The sequence below is a fragment of the Elephantulus edwardii genome, unplaced genomic scaffold (genome assembly GCF_000299155.1).
Source record: "Elephantulus edwardii isolate Elephantulus edwardi_28Jun2011 unplaced genomic scaffold, EleEdw1.0 scaffold00204, whole genome shotgun sequence".
Taxonomy (NCBI): Eukaryota; Metazoa; Chordata; class Mammalia; order Macroscelidea; family Macroscelididae; genus Elephantulus; species Elephantulus edwardii.
The window spans coordinates 5,662,250-5,683,027 of NW_006399954.1; the positions used below are offsets into that span (position 1 = coordinate 5,662,250).

Here is a 20,778-nt window from a genome sequence, read left to right on the forward strand (position 1 = left end):
CTCTGAAAACCCACTAGAGGGTCAACTATGAGTTGGCTGTGACTCGATGGCACATAACAACTAGGTATGCAGTTTGACGATTCCTTCTCTTGGAAAGAAAGGGACAGAAAAGTAATCCATTATAAGAGATATGTTTTCTCTTTGACATTAAACTTAAGAGTTTCAAACAATTCCTACCAGAGAACTCATCTTCCTTTCTAATTTGTTTGTTATTTCTTTTATTTTTTTAAAAAAAGGTTTTATTTTGTTGACTCCAACTGTTTCTACAGTTCCAAGAGCTCTGGTGATGTAGTGTGTGTCAGGCTACTAGCTGAAAGGTCAGCTCTTAGACACCCCCACGCCCATTCACCCAGGTACTCCATGGAAACAGAAGAGTCAGATGGGAAGGTAGTGGGCTCGGCTGGATTTGAGAGTGCACGCCACCAGAAACTCTTGTGCACCCTGCAACAGACTTTCCTAGAGACAAACACTGGCTGTGACACTAATAAAATACCTCAAACTCTCAAAACACTGATAATTTGTCCTCAGCCCTTTGTCTCCAGCCTTCTCATTCAATCTGAGGTCCAGACACTCAACTCTTCCTTTGGCCAGAAAGTGGCCTTTTCTACAGCCTCTTCTCAAGCTTTGTCCGCCATGTGTCACTCATTGCCTCACTTGCCAGCCAATGTAAAATCTTACTTGTCTCTGACACAGTTAAAACTCACTACCTCCTAAAGTCTTCCTAAAGTCAAATTCATCTCCCTCACATTTACATACCCTTTATAGGGTCCTTGATATTCCTGTTCTGTGTGCATCCAACCCACAGGCATTGCCTCAGCAACACAGACAACTCTTTAACTCTGCATCCTGCCCTCCCACACACACCCTCCCACACTAAGCAGAGTGGGTACACAAAACTGGTTCTAGATGAATGGTCTTTAAATCAGATTTATAGAACTGGTACTAAACAGATAGTGTAACAGTGTTAGAAGTTCAGATTTTTATGCCAAAATATGAAAGATCAAACCTTGTCTCCATTATTCACCAGCTAAGGGATCTAGAGCAATTTATCGAACTATTTTAGAGCCAAGTTTCCTCATTTGTAAACAGGTATAAAAACATACCCTGACTCATTTGGTTACCATAGAATCAATGACTTAACATGAGATCATAGAAGGGAACTTGCTAGTTAGGAATCATTCAATAAAGCCCAATTTTAAATAAGCAACTTATAAAACATTCCCTTTAAACCTCAAGTTTAAAGAAAAATTGAAAATAGAATTATCTATGACAACGTGTTCTTAATCTATTATAATATCTCTACTGTAGGAAGAGAACCCAAAGATTTAGGGGGGTGCATGATAGATGGAGAAGACTGAAACTGTCAACAGTTTCGTCTTACTTGGATCCACAATTAATACCTTTGGTATAAGAAGTAAGAAAATCAGGAGACATATTGCATTAGGTAAGTCTGCAGTTAGGGATCTCTCCAAATTATTGAGGAGTAATGACGTCAGTTGATAGAATGGGATAAAAAGTTATGCTACCAAGCTAAAATAAAGATTTTTAATCTGTGGCCTTTAGGCCTGGTTTTAATTACTTTTTGTCAAACATTCTTCTAAGTGGTATAGCACTCATCTGTCCATTTGTTGTACAGAGGTAACTCATGATTGCGATTGCTGTGATGTTAAACACTATGACACTGATGTGTCAAATGTGATAATGGTTACCCATAGTGGACAGTGTTTAGTGAAGCTCCCCTATTAAAACAGGCTTGGAAGTAGGAGTAGCATCTACTTTTAAAAAAGCTTGCCTCCAGAAACCTTACGAACTTGGAGAAAGGATGAAAGTTATAGAAGCGTTCAGGTCTTTTGCTCATAAGGTCGCTATGAGTCATCTATGACTCAATGGCACCTAACAAAAACAATGATGATGTCAGTTAGAAATATCAGTTAGAGGACTTAAGTGCATCAGATTCAGGCCATGATCTTTCCAATCACTTGCTATGCATCTGAAAGCTGGACAATGAATAAAGAAGAAAGAAAAAGAATTGATGCCTTTGAGCTGTGGTGTTGGAGAAGAGTGCTAAACATCTCATGGACTTCCAAGAAAATAGGGTGCAAAAGGTACAGTCAGAGTGCTCTTTGGAAGCAAAGATGGTGAGGCTTCACCTCACGTACTTTGTACTTTGGGCATGTTGCTAGGGCTGGCTATTTCTTGGAGAGGAACATGATGCTTGGAAGAGTAGAGGGTCCGCAAAGAAGAGAAAGCCTCTTAACCTCGTATATTGACAAGGTGACTTCTTCAATGGGCTCTGTTGTGTCAGAAACTGTGAAGATAACACAGAATAGTACAGGGTTCATATCTGCTGTTCAAGGGGTTAGATGAGTTGTACTCCATGACACTAAACTACAACAACAACAAGAACATGCTTCAGGTAGACCTCAGATTCTCCAAAAGAGCCAGAAGGGATTTCCTAACAATTTTACCACCTTTCAATTTACTGGCCAAAGAATAAAAAATAAAACAAAATAGACAGCCAAACTCAACAGTGGCAAGTGACATACCTTAGTCAGTACAATATTTCTCAGACCTTGGAAAAAAGTCCTGAAAAAAGGCTATGACTCTGAGTCACCCCACTTTTACAAGGTAGAAAGGAATTTCTGACCCAAAAGCCTTTTAACATTTTCTGTTGAAAACAAATTATATAAAACAAATCAAGAGCTCCCTAGGTGATACCTCTCAGTGTTTCCCCATTTCCCACTATGAACAAAGCAACCCTTTCATCATCCTCCCCAGCTCTATCCTGTGTTTGGTTCCGTTTCTATTCCATCGTCACCCTGTTAGGGTTAAGTCAATTTTGACTCCATATGTGTCAGAGTAGAATTTTATTCAATTGGGTTTCAAAGGCTGATTTTTCAGAAGTAGATAACCTGGCCTATTTTCTAAGCTTTCTTTGTGGGCTCAAACCACTTTTGGGTTATTAGCCAAACATGTTAACCATTTACCCCAGCTCTCCTATATCAAAGCTATTCCTGCAAAGCTCTTTAAAAACACATGGATTGTACACAAGGTTGTTCTTAGACTCATGCGGTCTCTTCTGTAGCTGGCATCTGACTTTGCTGTGACTGAGGATAATGATCTTCTCATTTATGTTTTTGCACACATGATTTGATTCCTGTGCATGCCATCTGGCAAAGCTGTTGTTGTTATGTGCTACCAGTTCAGATTGGCCACATGCCCAAAGTATGTAAGGCAGAGCTTCCAATTCCTTGCCTACAAGGGGCAGGTTGGTTTCATGCTCTCTAGGCTGGACCTGTTTGTTTTCTTAGCAATCCATGGTATACTCAATACTCTTCTAGAGCACCACAATTCAAAGGAATCAATTCTATCATCCTTCATCATTTCCAGCTCTCTCTTTGCAAGTGATTGCACTTAGTCTCTAGACTGACATTTTTGTCCCTCAGTATTCTGGAGAGATTCAGACAGAAGACTTTCCCAATGCAACTCGTCTTTTGATTTTCTTGCTACTGGTACCAATAGTGTTGATTGTGGAGCCAAGCAAACTGAAGCTGTTAACCATCTCAATCTCTCCTCCATGTATCATGATGCTGCCAATTGATCCATTGGTAAAAATCTTTCTTTTCTTGATATTGAACTTCAATCCACACTGAATGCTGCCGTGCTTGACTTTATGCAGCAAAGGTCCTCCTCAGTTATAGCAGCAAGATTGTGCCAAGTGCATAACAGAGGTTGTTGATGAGTCTTCATCCAATCCTGATGCTACATTCCTCTCCATAACGTTTAGACTCCTGAATGACCTGTTTCCATATAGATTGAAAAGGTATGGAGATAGGGTGCATCCTTGATGTACATTTTTTTAAAAATTTTTAACCATGCCATGTTTCTTTCCTCTGTTTTGATGACTGCTTCCTGGTCCAAGTATAGGTTTTGCATAAGTACTATCAAGTGTTCTGGGATTTCCATTCTTCTCAGAGTTAGGTACAGTTTGTTATGATCCACACAGTCAAATGCCTTTCCAATCCAAAAGCACATAACAACAAACAAACAAACAAAAAACAAACCAAAAAACACAATGACCAAGTGGGATTTATAATAGGTGTGCAAGGATGGTTCAACATAACAAAAACAATCAGTGTAATTCACCATATAACAAAATAAATAATAAGAACTAAATGATCTTAGCAATTGATGCACAACAGGCATTTGACAAAATCCAACACTGCTTCCTGATTAAGATACTCAGCAAAATTGGAATATAAGGGAATTTCCACAACATAGTGAAAAGTATATATGCAAAATCAAGAGCCAATATTATTCTCAATGGATGAAGTCTAAAAACATTTTCCTTGTGAACAGAGTCCAGACAAGGATGTCTACTGTCACTTCTTCTATTCAATAATGTACCAGAAGTTCCTGATAGGGCAATAGGACAGGAGAAGGAAATAAAAGACATCCAGATTGACAAAAAGATGGTTAAAATATCACTATATGCAGATGATATGATAGTGTACATAGAAAATCCCAAAGACTCAACAAAAAAACTGTTAGAGCTAGTAGGCCAATTTATAACAGTGGCAGGATATAAGATCAATATCTAAAAGTCAATTGGATTCCTCTACAGTAACAAAGAGAACTCAGAGAAGGAAACCAAGAAAGTAGTATAATGTATAATAGACAATCACAAATTAAGATACTTGGGAGTGAACCTAACTGGAGATAAAAAAGACCTATGCAAAGAAAACTACAAAACATTTCTGCAAGACACAATAAAAGACCTAAGGAAATAAAAAATGTGCCCTGTTCATGGATAGGAAGATGAAAATGACAAACTTACCCAAAGCAACTGACATGTTCAATGCAATCCCAATAAAGACACCAAAGGAATTTTTAAAGGAGATTGAAAGACAAATTGTCAAGTTTATTTGGAGAGGCCAAAAACCCCAAATAAGCAAAACTCTTCTGAGAAACAAAATGAAGTGGGAGGTATAGCATTCCCTGACTTTAAAACCTACTATACAGTGGTAGTAACCAAAACAGCATGGTACTGGTACAATGACAAACCCATGGATCGGTGGAACGGAACTGAGAACTCAGAAATAGTCCCAGCTATCTATGTTCAACTGATATTTGACAAGGAAATAAAACCTATCAAACAGGGAAATGACAACCTCTTCAAAAGATGGTGCTGGCAAATCTGGACTGCTACCAGCAGAAAGCTGAAACAGGATCCACATCTCACACCATACACAAAAATCACCTCAAGATGGATAAGAGACTTGGGAGTAAAACCCCAAACCATAAAGTTCATAAGAGACAAACTGGGATCAAGCTTTGACACCCTAGGCTACGGTATAAAGAAACTGCCAAATATAGCCAGAAATGTACAATCTGAAGAAGAGAAAATTGATGAATGTGACCTTCTAAAGATTAAATCTCTGTGTTCATCAAAAACTTTTTCCAACAAGGTGAAAATTAAATCTACTGACTGTGAACAAACAATTGGCAATAGCATCACAGACAAGAGTCTCATAACAAAAGTTTGTAAAATATTCCTGGGCCTCCACAAGGAAAAGACCCAATTACAAAATGGGCAAAAGATATGGAAAGAATTTTCACAGAAGAGTATATTCAAATGACCAAGAGACATATGAAGAAATGCTTCAAATCATGGGCAATAAGTGAGACGCAAATCAAAACAGCAATGAGGTACCTTTTCACTTCAGTAACAGAGGCAAAGTTTATCAGGAGAGCAAGCAATAAGTGTTCGAGAGGATGTGGTGATATAGGAACTCTTTTACATTGTTGGTGGAATTGTACATTGGTACAACCATTCTTGAAGGCAGTTTGATGCTTCCTCAAAGTGCTGAACACAGAAATCCATGTGACCCAGTTATTCTATTGCTTGGAATATACCTCAAGAACATGAGAACTGAGGCTCAAACAGAAACTTGTACACCAATGTTCACAGCATCATTATTCACCACTGCAAGAACATGGAAACAATCCAGATGTCCAACTACAAACAAATGAATTGAGAAGTTGTGGTACTTTCATAAAATAGAATACTATGGAGTACGCAAGAGCAATGAGTTTGTAAATTACTACCTAACGTGGGAGGGACTGGAGAACATTATACTGAGTGAATTAACTCAATCCTACAAGGACAAATACGGTATAAAACAATTATTGTAGAATGAGTATGAGGGTCCAAGGCAGGGGGAGGGTAGAAATAGAGGGTTGTGGGGGTGTGGATGGGGCAGTGGGTAGGCTGTTAATCTTAGGGTGGTACAATTCAATGGATGGGGGGGTGAAGGAAATGGAAGGATCTTTTGTGAAAAACAATGTATTCAAACTTTGTAAATGAATCAGAATAAATTTTTAAAAAATGAAAAAAGAAACCCTATCAAATGGGGAAATGTCAATCTCTTCAACAAATGGTGCTGGCAAAACTGCAGAAAGCTGAAACAGGATCCACATCACTCACCATACACAAAAATGTAAGAAAAAAAAAAAGTCCTTTCCATAGTCAATGAAACAGAGATATAGACTTTCTTCTGGTACTCTCTGCTTTCAGCTAAGACGCATCTGACATTGGCTATCATGATCCTAGTGCCATGACATCTTCTATCCCAGCTTGCACATCCAGGAGACCACTGTCAATGTACTGTTCTTATAGATTTTAGATAATCTTCAGTAGAATCGTGCTTGCCTGTGATATTTGATAATTTCCACACTCTGTCAGATCACCTTTTTTTGAAATGGGAATAAACATAGAACTCTTCCTATCAGTTGACCAGATAGTTATCCTCCAAACTTCTTGATACAACCTCATGAATGTGTCCAGGGCTGCATATGTTTGTTGAGATATGTCAACTGATATTTCATCAATTACTGGGACCTTGTTTTTTGCTAATTCCTTCAGCATACCTTGACTTCCTCCTTCATCAGCACTGCCTCTTGATTACATGCTGTTTCATGAAATTCTTCTATGGCAGTCAATTCTTTTTGGTTTAGTAATACTGTGTTCTCTTTTCATCCTCTTTTGATGCTTCCTGGATCATTCAATATTCTGCCCATAGCATCATTAAGGATTGCCACTCAAGGCTTGAATTTGTTCTATAGTTCATTCAGCTTAAGAAATGTCAAATGAGGTTGTCTCTTTTGATTTTGACACATTTGATTATAATAGTTTGCTCTGTCTTCCACATGCATAACTGCTGTTTACATTGTTTTGAAAATGTATTTGCAGTACAGGGAGCTCTGGTGGCCTAGTGGCAAGAAGCTGTGCTGCAATCCCAAAGGCACATAGTTTGAAGCCACTAGCTGCTCTGTGGGAGAAGGAAGGACACTTTCTTCTCATGCAATTAACTGCCTCTGAAAACCTGCTGGAGGATCAGTTATGAGTCAGTTCTGACTCAATGGTACAAAACAACAACAACAACAACAACACAACATTTGCAATGAATAAATTATTAGTTCAACACATTTTATGTGATCTTCAACATAATTTCTATCACCTATGCCATAGTTTCTAACTACTTATCTTTCTTCATTCTAAACTTTTGCATTCCAATCCCCTATCTAAATATAGTTGCTGCTGTTGCTATGTCCAGTGGGTTTTCAGAGGCGGTGACTCACATGAGAGGAGATAACCTATCTTCCATGGAGAAGGTGATACTGCCTTCCTTTGGGTTGGCAGAGGAAGCCCTTATTATTAAGCCACCTTAGCTTGCACTTAATCTAAGCTTGTTCCAAATCATTACATTTTGTATTCCAAAAGAAGTCCCAAGGTTAAGTATTAATTTAATATTGTGATTCTTTCTACTGGCAGTGATTTTGCTCCAAAAGTCAATATACTCTTGCCTGGAAACATCCTTGCTTGTCTTGTAAGTGGTGGTGGAGGATTGATACTGGAATCTGGTGGATAGATTATGCATGACATCCTACAAATCACAGGGAAGGTACTTAAACAGAGAATGTCTCCAAAGATGTCAACAGTGTCATTGAGAAAGCCTGACTGAGCTGTAGGTAATTTCTTAAATCTAACTTAAATATACTCCACATTATAAAGAAGGAAAGCCAGACAGAAATAAAGAAAGATGGCCCATATAGGTATATATGTGATATACAGAAAGACAAAAGACATTGAACATTTATACACAATGCAGAAGAAGGTTTCATAAAAATACCAAAAGTACTGTAGTGTTCACCCACCGAAGAGAAAGTTAATAAAGGATGTATCTATAAAAAGTATGATGAGAAATGGCACAAGGTGAAGTTGGAGACAGAGAAAGAGAGGCAGGGGCTAAAAAACAAGGGAGACATTTTGCTTTTAGTCTTTTGGTTGGTTGTATTGTGTATCCTTAGAAGGCTCAAAAAATGAGCATCACATTTCTATTGCATGTAGTCTATACGGGATAACTGACAAGACTACAAGGAAAATGGAGAGAAATCCCAGATGATCAGGTCCTCTCTGACAGCCAGTGTACCCTCGCTGATGGTTTGGAGCATCTGGCTGGAATCTCCTGGACCAGGGACTTTTGCCCCCCTCTGTGAGCAGCAGCAGGGATATGAGAAGAATGGGAGAAATTTTTAAATTTTTTTATTTTTATTTTTTATTTATGTGTGTGTGTGTGTGTGTGTGTGTACCGTCAAATTGGATCTGACTGGTACAGGAGGAGATTGCCCCTCCTTCTCCGGCAGAGCATCTGGTGGATTTGAACTGCATATCTCTGGAATTGCAGTGCAGTTTCTTGCCACTAGGCCACCAGAGCTCCCCAAGAATGGGAGAAATTAACACAGCAATCAGAACAACAACAAAAAGATACTTTAAGACTAAAAAAAAGATATTTAAAGAAAGGTATTTTTCCCCCTCTGTAAACAACATGTGAGTGGAGCTATGCTTTGGTTAAACTACAGATTGCTCCAACTACAAAAACACTCAAATGGCTTCTATAAACTGTATCTTTGGGAAGAAATATGCAAAGCCTCATTGCTCAATAAGGCCCATAATGACTATATGACAAATTGTATTAAATAAAATTTATTCATTTATACACTGCATGGCTCAAAATTGGGAAGAATGTATGCCAGGGTATGTCCTGTCTCCGTACCTTTTCAACCTGTACGCAGAACAGATTATCCGGGAGGCTGGGCTCTATGAGGAGAAATGCGGCATCAGGATTGGTAGAAGATCTCTCAACAATCTGCATTGTGCAGATGACACAACCCTGCTTGCTGAAATTGAGGAGGACCTGAAGCACTTGCTGCAGAGGGTCAAGGACTATAGCCTTCAATATGGATTGAGGCTCAATGTCACCAAGACAAAGATTCTCACCACTGGACCAACTGGCAGCATCAGGATTGATGGTGAAGAGATTGAGATTGTTCACAGCTTTAGCTTGCTTGGCTCCACAGTCAACACTCTTGGCAGCAATAGCCAGGAAATTAAAAGATGTATTGTGATGAGGAAGTCTGCTATTAGGGATATTTCCAAAGTGCTGAAGAGCAATGGTGTCTCTCTGGAGACCAAGGTGCATCTGATACAGGCCATGGTCACTAGTTATGCATCAGAGAGTTGGACAATGACTAGGGAGGATACAAGGAGAATTGATGCCTTTGAGCTGTGGTGCTGAAGAAGAGTACTGAAGGTACCATGGACGGCTAAGAAAACAAACAGATCATCCTTGAGGGGGTTAAACCAGGAGGCTCCTTGGAGACAAGGATTCTGAGGCTTCGTCTAACATACTTTGGACATGTTGTAAGCAGGGACTGGTCCTTGGAGAGGGACATCATGCTTGGTAGGGAGGAGGGACAGCGCAGGAGGGGAAGGCCCTCTGTGAGGTGGATTGATTGAGTGACTGGGGTAATCGGGATGGATGTATCGGAGACAGTGCGATTGGCACAGGACAGAGCAGAGTTTAGGGCTGTTGTACATAGGGTCGCTATGAGTTGCAAGCGACTCAACGGCACATACCAGCAACAACAACAACAATATCCAGTGCTCATTTATGTAATATTCTTTTATCCTCCTCCACTTTTTAAAAAATTTCTTTGCATATAATCACCCTTATTCACTGCACTTTATCCATGTACACTGTGCCCCACACAATCCCTCAAAGACACTGTACTTCATACAATTAACTACCAACTCAGAGTACTGGTTTGATAGAGGTGGACAAATCAGCAACTGGCTATCAAAATAGGGCTACTGGGCAAAAAACGGCTGGCTTACATGCTTTCATGAAAGTAATTGTTGGTGGGATGACTGTAAGAGAAGAAAAAGCCTCCACAATATAAATGAACAAAGTACAATGTAAATGAAGGACTGTATGGAACACAATGTACATGCATGAAACACAATATATATGAAGGGAAAAAACCAGTAATTAACAAAAGTTAAAAAAATATCTGACACAGAGAAAATTATGTCATTTTATACTTGAAAATACTGCAAATACTGAATAAACACATTCCCAACAACCACTTGGCCAACTGACTGGAAGAGATCTATATTTGTTCCCATTCCAAAGAAAGGTGACCCAACTGAGTGTGGAAACTACAGAACAGTGTCACTGATTGCACATGCAAGCAAGATTCTGCTGAAGATCATCCAAAAACGATTAGAACAGCACATCAGCAGAGAACTGCCGGAAGTCCAGGCTGGGTTTAGAAGGGGTCGTGGTACTAGGGATATCGTTGCTGATGTTAGATGGATCTTGGCTGAAAGCAGGGAATACCAAAAGAATGTCTATCTGTGTTTCATTGACTATGCAAAGGCATTTGACTGTGTGGATCATAACAAACTGTGGCTGACTCTGAGAAGAATGGGAATCCCAGAACATTTAATTGTGCTAATACAAAACCTATACTTGGACCAAGAGGGAGTAGTCAGAACAGAGCAGGGTAACACTGCATGGTTCAAAATAGGGAAGGGTGTACGCCAGGGATGCATCCTGTCTCCATACCTTTTCAACATGTATGCAGAGCAGATTATCTGAGAGGCTGGGCTCAATGAGGAGAATTGTGGCATCAGGATTGGTGGAAGGTCTATTAACAATCTCCATTATGCAGATGACACAACCTTGCTTGCTGAAACTGAGGAGGACCTCAAGCACTTGCTGCGAAGGGTCAAGGACTGCAGCCTTCAGTATTGACTAAGGCTCAACGTCAAGAAGACAAAGATTCTCGCCACTGGACCAATTGGCAGCGTCAGGATGGATGACAAAGAGATTGAGAGTGTTCACAGCTTCACTTTGCTCGGCTCCACAGTTAACACTCTTGGTACCAGCAGTCAGGAAATCAAAAAGCGTATCGCGATGGGAAAGTCTGCCGTTAGAGAACTCTCAAAGGTACTCAGGAGCAACAGTGTCTCTCTGGAGACTAAGGTGCGCCTGATACAGATCATGGTATTTGCAATCGCTTGTTATGCATCAGAGAGTTGGACAATGACTAGGGAGGACAGAAGGAGAGTGGATGCTTTTGAGCTGTGGTGCTGGAGAAGGGTACTGAATGTACCATGGACTGCCAGGAAAACAAACAGATCCATCTTGGAGAGGATTAAACCAAGCTGCTCCTTGGAGGCAAGGATTCTGGGGCTTCGTCTGACATACTTTGGACATGTTGCCAGGACGGATGGGTCCTTGGAGAGGGACATCATGCTTGGGAGGGTGGAGGGACAGCGCAGGAGGGGAAGACCCTCTATGAGATGGATTGATTCGGTGACTGGGGTAATCGGGATGGGTGTGTCAGAGGCGGTGCGGTTGGCGCAGGATAGAGCAGGGTTTAGAGCTGTTGTGCATAGGATCGCTATGAGTCGGAAACGACTCGATGGCACATAACAACAACAACAACATTGAGTTGATTTAAACTCATAGCAACCCTAAAGGAAGGAACAAAACTACTGCACAGGGGTGGAGAGGCTGCACATTTTTATGGAAGCTGACCGTCACATTTTCCCTAGTGGAGCAACTGGTGGGTGTGAAGGGTCAATCAATCTCTTTTCAGCAGCCCACCGCTCAAACACTGCATCACCAGGGCTCTTTGAATGCACTGAAAAGGAATATGAAATAAAACAGGGGCTTCCCTCAAGAGCAGGAAGGATTTATTTTTTCATCTAGACTGACGAAGATAAAGCATCTCTGGACCCCAGGAGCTCGTCATCTGTAAAATGACTCACAGACTGTTTATTCACAAAGGTAAACTTACAGACAGCAAGGGAATGGCAACTTTTCCAAGAAAATCGGGGGGTTTATCTCCATCTTCATCAAACACTGTCACTTCCAAAACATCGTGGATATCTTTAATGGGACTGAAACAAGAAAAACACTGCGTATTATACACAAAAACACACAAATGAACTCTGTTCCAGGAAGATCTGAAAACATGGTTTCACTAATTAAGTCAGTATGTCCTTAGGGTATAAAACTACCATTTAATTAAATTCCAAAAATTAAATCAAACTGACTGTATTCCCAAACCTTCCATCATTGAAGATTCAAACAGCCATATGAAGAAGAAAAAAAAAGTCAACTTTTTCATTGTGACATTTTCCATGTTTACATGCACTCAGGGGTATGGCTGATAAAGAAATAGGAAAAAGAAAAAAAACGGGGAGAGATGGGATGAGAAGGGCATCAAGGAAGCTACCACAAAGCAGTTTCTAGATTAGAATAGCTTAAATAATGTTTTTTAAACTTTAAATTAATAAAAATTTCCTTTTAGATGGGGAAAAATTGTCAAAATTATTATTTGGTGATCTACTTCAAATGCAATTTCAAAATCATGTCCATGAAGTCTGTTCTTATCTATAACAGTCCTCCATCTGGTTCCCAAGGGTGTAAGTCTCGATGGGAGGAGATGGCCCACCTTCCTCCGCTGAGCTGCTGGTGGACTGGGACTGTTACAGACACTTGGCCTCGGAGAGCAGAGCAACTCTCCGGCTACCACTTGGAAAGCCTCTTACTAATGAAACATAAAATGGTGTTCAATTTTGAAACAGTTTATACTGCCCAGGAGCCAGAAATCAGTCAGACTGAAACATTTTGTTAGTCAGATAAGAAACTCTTGCCACTGTCAATTTTCAAATGTTAGCAGTGCAAAATAAGTCCTTGCATATGCTTGTGAATTTTCTCCTAATGCCATCATATCTTTTCAAGATGAACTTTACTCTCTCATTGACAAGCAGAGAGAATTTCTTCAGTTTCACTCACTTACTTCCATGGTGAGACTACGTATATGTATATGTATATGTATATGTATATGTATATGTATATGTATATGTAAATGTATCTGTCTTATTTCAGCCAAGTTCAACACTGAGCCTTCCTTGGACGGTCAAGTGATTCAGAATCCCATCCTGCCCCAAAGTTGGCATGAAGACCCTGACTGAGGGTGACCCTGTTGTGTTAAAGTGTAACTATGCTTCATAGGGTTTTCAACTGTGAAGTTTCTGAATTGGACAGTGGGCTTACTTTGGACAGACTTCTGAAGATGCATGAACTATCAACCTTTCAGACAGTAGCTGAGCAGGGTTAACTGTCTTGGTCAGGGACTCAAAAAGCCAGCCAGGAAACATAAACATACACAGCACCTCGTACATGACAGATTTTGAAGGAATGGGCAGGGCATCCTTACTCAGCAGGCCATTCAAATAGTAGGGGCCTGTGGGAGTCTTTTAGAATGTACAGATCAACTATATTTTCCTAACGATTCTGGAAGATCCAAACCTTTGGCCATTAAAATAACATTCTGACAAATAAGCTTGCCTTTAAGGCAGGCCTTCCATTTGTAACTTTCAGGACTGAATTAGCTCTGATCCATGGAGGCCTCTGTCTCATTGCAGGTTAATTTAGCCACTAAAAGACCTCTTTATAAACATCTCCTGTAGCATTCCCTTACAGTTCAGAATGGTCTCTTCTATTATTAACACTCCACTCTATAAGATGAAAGGGGGAAAAGGTTTTCAGAAGAAGAAAACAATAAAATTGACTCTTTGTCCATAAAAACAGACAGGAAGTTCCACTCTAGATCTCCCATCTACACCAAACAGATAAGGACTAAAAGCCTCTCTTTAATAGTCCAGAGGCTAAAGCACTTACAACGTAAACACTTTGTTCCACTCAGGGTTGAGGTTCTTGTAAATGGTGTGTGTCTGCAGTCGATCATTGCCTACTTCCAACAAGCAGAAAGGATCACTCTTCCCTGGCAAGAAAACAGACAGTGGTTAGAGGCAAAGGCACCTCCCAGGTGCCACAGTGACTCTGGAACACTGACGCTGTGCTTTCTGAAATGGCAAAGCTGACACTCTTCTTCCAGCCATAGTGTGCATATCTTAGGTGTGAATCTTGAAAGAGTGGGTGGGACTACAAACATCGCGTGTTAGCCAGCTCACCTGATCAATCAGAGCCCTCAAAGCCAGTAACATCAAGAGTTTACAGAAGAGGCATCAACTCAGCTTAAAAGTCAGAATCCACATTTGGCCTTGGTTTTAAATATGAAGCACATTTCCATTTTTTCCTTTTGTATTGATTCTATAGTTCAAATGTACAGACATATGGATAAAAATATAACTGGAACCAGGGAGCTTTAGTGGCCCAGTAAAGTTGAGCTGCCAACCCTAAGGCACATGGTTTGAATATATCAGCTGTTCCAAGGAAGAAAGATGGGCAATCTCCTCTGATGTGGTTTAAAGCCTCTGAAATCTTGCAATGAGTATGTTCTGACTGAGCCTCCCACAAAAACAGCATCGCCAGAACCCGTCGCTGCTGCCATCAAGTCAACTGTGAAGCAGGATGTGCTTTTAAAAAGCAGGTAGTTTTTTTCCAGAAGATTATAGGTCTGTCTTTCAAGGCACTTCCAGGTGGACTCAAATTGCCAGCCTCTGTTGAAAACCAAAGTACGTAACCATTTGCACCACTCAGGAACTTCTCGAGATTATGGCAAAAGTGAGAAAAGTATATGAACAGCTATATAAACAGCACATTCCTTAATACTTGACATATTGGGAGAACACACTGCAGCACTGGTACTCCTGAGCTTGTGCTAGAATCGTTCTGCAAATTATGGTTAATTCTGGTCTTAGGAGAAGGAAAGGGATCTTCTTCCTTAATTCACCCATCATCACTTTATCTTTTTCTATCCACACACTTTAAGATAAAAAATGGGAGAAGGCTAGCAAGGAAATCCACAATCCAAAGCTAGACCAGAGATGGAGCAAGTACAATTTCTCTTCCCTTTGTTGAGCCTGGCAGAGGGATCTGGAGTTTGAACTGTCGAGGAAAGAATGAATGGCTCTTTAATGTCCATACATGACATTAGCACATTGCCTGACTCTGCAGCACAAAGCAGTTTGGACTAAATTAATGGAGGCATGAGGACAGACTGTCTGAACAAATGACCAAAGGATCGCAGGGCAAGGCCTAATGCACAGTGCTCAGGCCTTCTGACCTTCTGGCCTGCCAGCCAGGTCACTGAAACTACAGCTAATTCACTTAATAACCTGGAGCTACGAGACGCTGAACATCAATAGAGGGGCTGACACGAACAGGAGTATGCATAAAGATGACATTTTTAAAGAAGAAAAGCAGATACACTAGGTTAAGGGTTAATATTAAGCAGGAAGGGGGATCTGGTGGCTTAGTGGTAAGGAGTTGGCTGCCAATCTAAAGGCAATTGGCTCGAATTCACCAGCTGCTCTGCCTGAGGAAGATGGACAATATCTTCTGTGTGATTTAGTGTCTCTGAAAGCCTGCCAGAGGGTAAGTTATGAGTCAGTTCCAACCCAATGGTACACAACAACAACATTAAACAGGAGACTGCATTATATGGCCAGTGGCCTCAATGCTTGGATGTCTAGCCAAAGGTTGCTTATTGGCAAGAAGTTATGCTGCAATCCCGAAGGCATGCAGTTCGAATCCATCAGCTGCTCCATGGGAGAAAGATGGATAATTTCTTCCCAAAAGATAAACTGCCTCTGAAAACCCACCGGAGGGTCAGCTATGGGTCAGTTTTGACTTGACGGCACACATCAACTACAAGAGCAGCTATAATGCTACCTAGTGGCAGACAAGGACATAGTCATGGATATAAACAAATGAGCTGCAGGTATCACCTATGAATTGTGTTACAGCCCGTCAAAGTTTAGACACAGTAGCAATGTATTAAAATAACATCAAACTGGTCTTAGATTCAATTCCAAGACTTATGGAGTTAGGTTTGAAGGTTACTGTTGTTGTGTACTGTCAAGCTGGAACTGGCCCGCAGCTAATCCTCTAGAAGGTTTTCAGAGGCAGCTGATCTTAAGGGAAGAGATTACCCATCCTTCTCCCACAGAGTAACTGGGTTTGAACTGCAAGTATTTGGGGTTACAGCGCCCCAAAATCACTGGTAACAACAAAAAAATCCACACAAACCCTTAGGCACAAGAACCACAGTCAATACTCAATATTCTAACCCAGGACAAGTCTGGTATGGCATAGACTCTCTTGACACTGGATTCCAGGCACAGTTCCTGACTCTGAAACATGCTGCCTCCAATACGTGTCCTCCTGACTCTGGTTTTTCCCTCATTTGGTGCAGTTACAAAGGATTCTGAAGCAGCACGTAACTATTATAACCTGACAAGGCTCCAGGCCCCAACTGTACAAGTATAGAGAGGGGATTCTGACTTTGCAGCTTCTGTGGGAGATAGTGGATCTGACTACTCTCTCCAGACCTAACAGTGGAAAATGCTTGAACCATAGTGGGGACTTTAGAAGGTGGGGAGCCAAACCAAACCACCACTACCACCAATCAAAAAAGAAACTAATTGATGGACATGTAGCTGGTTCCTACCTTTAGACCTTAAGGATACAGACTAAAAAAATACATTGCAATCCAGCTGGAACAGACTCACATTCAGTCTTCCAGAGAGGGGTGACTTGTGCATTTGGAGCTCAAAACCAGACTGCGCACCTGAGGCCCCCACATGCATACAGTGGCCAATTAGTCACAAACAGAAATGAAGTCTGGATACATGCTCCAACCTAGGAGGACTCTGAAAACATTCTGCGTGAAATAAGCCAATCTTCCAATTAAAATGACTATACGATCTTATACAATATAATGATCTTATACAATATAGAACATGTAAGTGTATAGAGACCAAAGTTTATTAGTTGTAACCAGGGGTGGCAGGAGACCTGGTGGCTTGTGGGATAACATGCCTGGTTGCTGTGAGGTTGGCTGTTCAAATCCATCAGATGCTTCAACAGAGAAAATGGACAGTATTATTCCATGAAGATTTATAGCTTCAGAAACTCAAAGGCCTGTAAGTCAGAAATGACTCATCAGGAGTTAGTGGGTGAGGGAATGAGTTAGTAAGGAGGGTGGGGAGTGAGAAAGGGCTTCCTGCTCAGGAGACACAGAGCCTCTATTAAAGGTGATAGGAAAATTAGGATACAGAAACTCTCAATAGCTGAACAACATGGCAAATAAAAAGAATTTCACCATATTGTAAATGTGATGAAAGCTGAAAGAAACTACTTGCACGCTCGTGCGCGCTCTCGCGCTCTCTCTCTCTCTCTATATATATATATAAATATATATATATATATAAATATATATATATATATATATGTTTGTTGTTGTTGTTACGTGCCGTCGAGTCGCCTGCGACTCACAGCGACCCTATGTACAACAGCCCTAAACTCCGCTCTGTTCTGTGCCAATCGCACTGTCTCTGACACTCCCATCCCAATCATACCAGTCACTGAATCAATCCACCTCATAGAGGGCCTTCCTCTCCTGCGCCGTCCCTCCACCCTCCCAAGCATGATGTCCCTCTCTAAGGACCGGTCTCTCCTCACTACATGTCCAAAGTAAGTTAGACGGAGCCTCAGAATCCTTGCCTCCAAGGAGCCACCCGGGTTAACCCTCTCCAGGACAAATCTATTTGTTTTCCTAACAGTCCATGGTATTCTCAATACTCTTCTCCAGCACCACAGCTAAAAGGCATCAATTCTCCTTCTATCCTCCTTGGTCACTGTCCAACTCTCTGATGCATAACAGGTGATTGCGAAGACCATGGCCTGTATCAGACGCACCTTAGTCTCCAGAGAGACACCACTGCTCTTCAGCACCTTGGAGAGGTCCCTAACAGCAGACTTTCCCATGGCAATGTGCCTTTTAATTTCCTGGCTGCTGGTGCCAAGACTGTTGACTATGGAGCCAAGCAAACTAAAGCTGTGTACAATCTCAATCTTGTCTTCTTGACATTGAGCCTCAATCCATATTGGAGGCTGCAGTCCTTGACACTCTGCAGCAGGCGCTTCAGGTCCTCCTCAGTTTTAGCAAGCAGGGTTGTGTCATCCACATAACGCAGATTGTTGATAAATCGTCCACCAATCTTGACCCCACAATTCTCCTCATAGAGCCCAGCCTCCCGGATAATCTGTTCTGCATATAGGTTGAAAGGGTATGGAGATAGGATGCATCCCTGGCGCACGCCCTTCCCAGTTTTGAACCATGCAGTGTTCCCTTGCTCTGTTCTGACGACTGCCTCCTGGTCCAAGTATAAGTTTCGCATTAGAACGATCAAGTGTTCTGGGATTCCCATTCTTCAGAGTCAGTGACAGTTTGTTATGATCTACACATATAAATATATATATAAATATATATACACACACACACACATATATACCACAATTAAAAAGCTTTGCATATGCAAAAGTCTGCTGCTTATTTAAGGCAACTTTATTCTAGAACGTATTTGGCGAGCACATCGGACATATTTCCTCTTCAGCAGTTGTGAGCATGAAGAGGAACCTGAGCCCCTCGCTGAACGCGCAGGAATGCCAGGCTAAAGACTCAATACAGGCTGCAGCAGCTACTTAGCCATTTGTCAGACTATTAGTAGGTGTCAGCACTACTCCTCCCAAGATAGCAACATGACAGCCCATCAGCACTTGCTTGGGGGAAGCCAAATGACACTTTTAATGAAAGCTCTGGGCTTACTCCACAGCAGGATGGAGATGCAGCCTGGTCCTGCGGAGGGAGACACAGGTGGGCACCCCTGGCTCGCGTGTTCCCGAGCCGCCACTCACTCAGCTGTCCCAGCTAATGAGGACCAGCTTTCCCTCCACAAACTGGCGACTTCAGTTATGCGTCTCCAAGGAGCACACTGCACCAACCCTCTGAAGATGATTCCGTCAAAGTTCATTAAAATGCTGCATTTATTAATATTACAGCATAAACCCGGGAAGAAGAAACAAAGGCTTGAAAATGTTTATAGTGCAATTTCTAAACAGTTTATGGACTAATTTCTGGACCCAGATATACTCAGACTGTTAATAAAATTTAAATAATGCTTTTTTATTCCCTCTATGATCTTGGTTTTTTAAATAGTTTCTTATTGGTTTGCATACAATCCATCCTATACATGTGCTTCACTCAGGCACACTGTGTTTTATAAAATCATTCATATACATTGCCTTATATAATTTATTACTATTGATTTCTGCTTAATATCACCTGATCTTTCATAATATATTAAAAATCCCATAAAGAAGGAGATGTCTAAATATTTTCTCTGATTCTATACAAAGAATCGCAAGGAAGAAAGACGTGGCTATATTTTGGTAGTTAATACATATATTTTATAGGGAAAAAGGCTAGATAATCTACTATGTCCAGTTGTCAGGTAATCTTCATCCTGGTTATATTATAGAAAACCTAGTTTCAATTGTATTAGCAGCTTGCATACAAAAGTTTTCTATAGGTTTTCACTTGCTGATTTTTGAAAGTAGTTCTTCAGGTCTTAATTCCTAGTTAATTTTATACTATAAAATACATATAAACCTCTTCATCATCAAAGAAACACACTGGCATTCCTTGACAGATGGTGACTATGTGTTAGAGGGCAGTTCTGTTGATGTGCTGTATCAGTCATTTTTGGATAATTTTCAGCAGGATCTTTCTTGCATGTGATATTAATGATATTGTTCAATAATACCACATTCTGTTGGGTCACTTTTTTATTTTTTGGAATGGCTACTAATATGGATCTCTTCCAGTCAGTTGGCCCCGCAGTTATCTTCCAGATTTCTTGGCACAACCTGGGGAGCACATCCAGAGCAGTATTTCTTTGTTGATAATATGTCAATTGGTATTCCATCAATTCCTGGGGCCTTGTTTTACGGCAATTCCTTCAGATCAGCTTGAACTACCTCCTTCATCACCATTGGCTTTTGATTATATGTTGTTTCCTGAAATTCCTCTGTGTCAGCCAATTCTTTTTGGCATTAGGGTTGGAAGAAGACTTATCAACAACCTGTTTTATGTAGATGATACAACCTTGCTTGCCGAAACTGAGGAGAACCTGAGGCATCTGTTGCAGAGAAGGTCGACTGCCACTTTCAGTATGGATTGAAGCTCAATATCAAGAAGACAGAGAGATTCTCATGACAGAGCCAATTGGAAGCATCATGATAGATGAAGAAGAGACTGATATTGTGAACAGCTTCAGCTTGATTGGCTCTACAATCAACACTCTAAGTACCAGCAGCCAGTAAATCAAAAGATGATCTGCATTAGGAGGGTCTTCTGTCAGGGACCTCTCCAAAGGGCTGAAGAGGAACAATGTCAGCCTAGAGACTAAGGTGTGCCGGATCTAGGTTCTGCATCAGAGAGCTGAACAGTGACTAAGGATGATAAGAGAATAATCAATGCTTTTCAGTTGTGGTGCTGCTTGTTGTTGTTGTTCTTCTGTGCCGTCGAATCGTTTTCGACTCATAGTGA

General features: G+C 40.9%; 1 protein-coding gene across 1 annotated transcript in view; it reads right to left on the reverse strand.

Annotated features, from left to right (window-relative positions):
* Nucleotides 1-20,778, reverse strand: part of MCTP2 (multiple C2 domains, transmembrane 2) — a 312,863-nt gene that overhangs the window by 144,367 nt on the left and 147,718 nt on the right. Inside the window, exons 12-13 of the mRNA XM_006897193.1 lie at nucleotides 14,103-14,205; nucleotides 12,211-12,313 (exon numbers count right to left, since the gene is read on the reverse strand). Coding sequence (XP_006897255.1) covers nucleotides 12,211-12,313; nucleotides 14,103-14,205 — 206 coding nt within the window. The remainder of the gene's footprint in view (nucleotides 1-12,210; nucleotides 12,314-14,102; nucleotides 14,206-20,778) is intronic.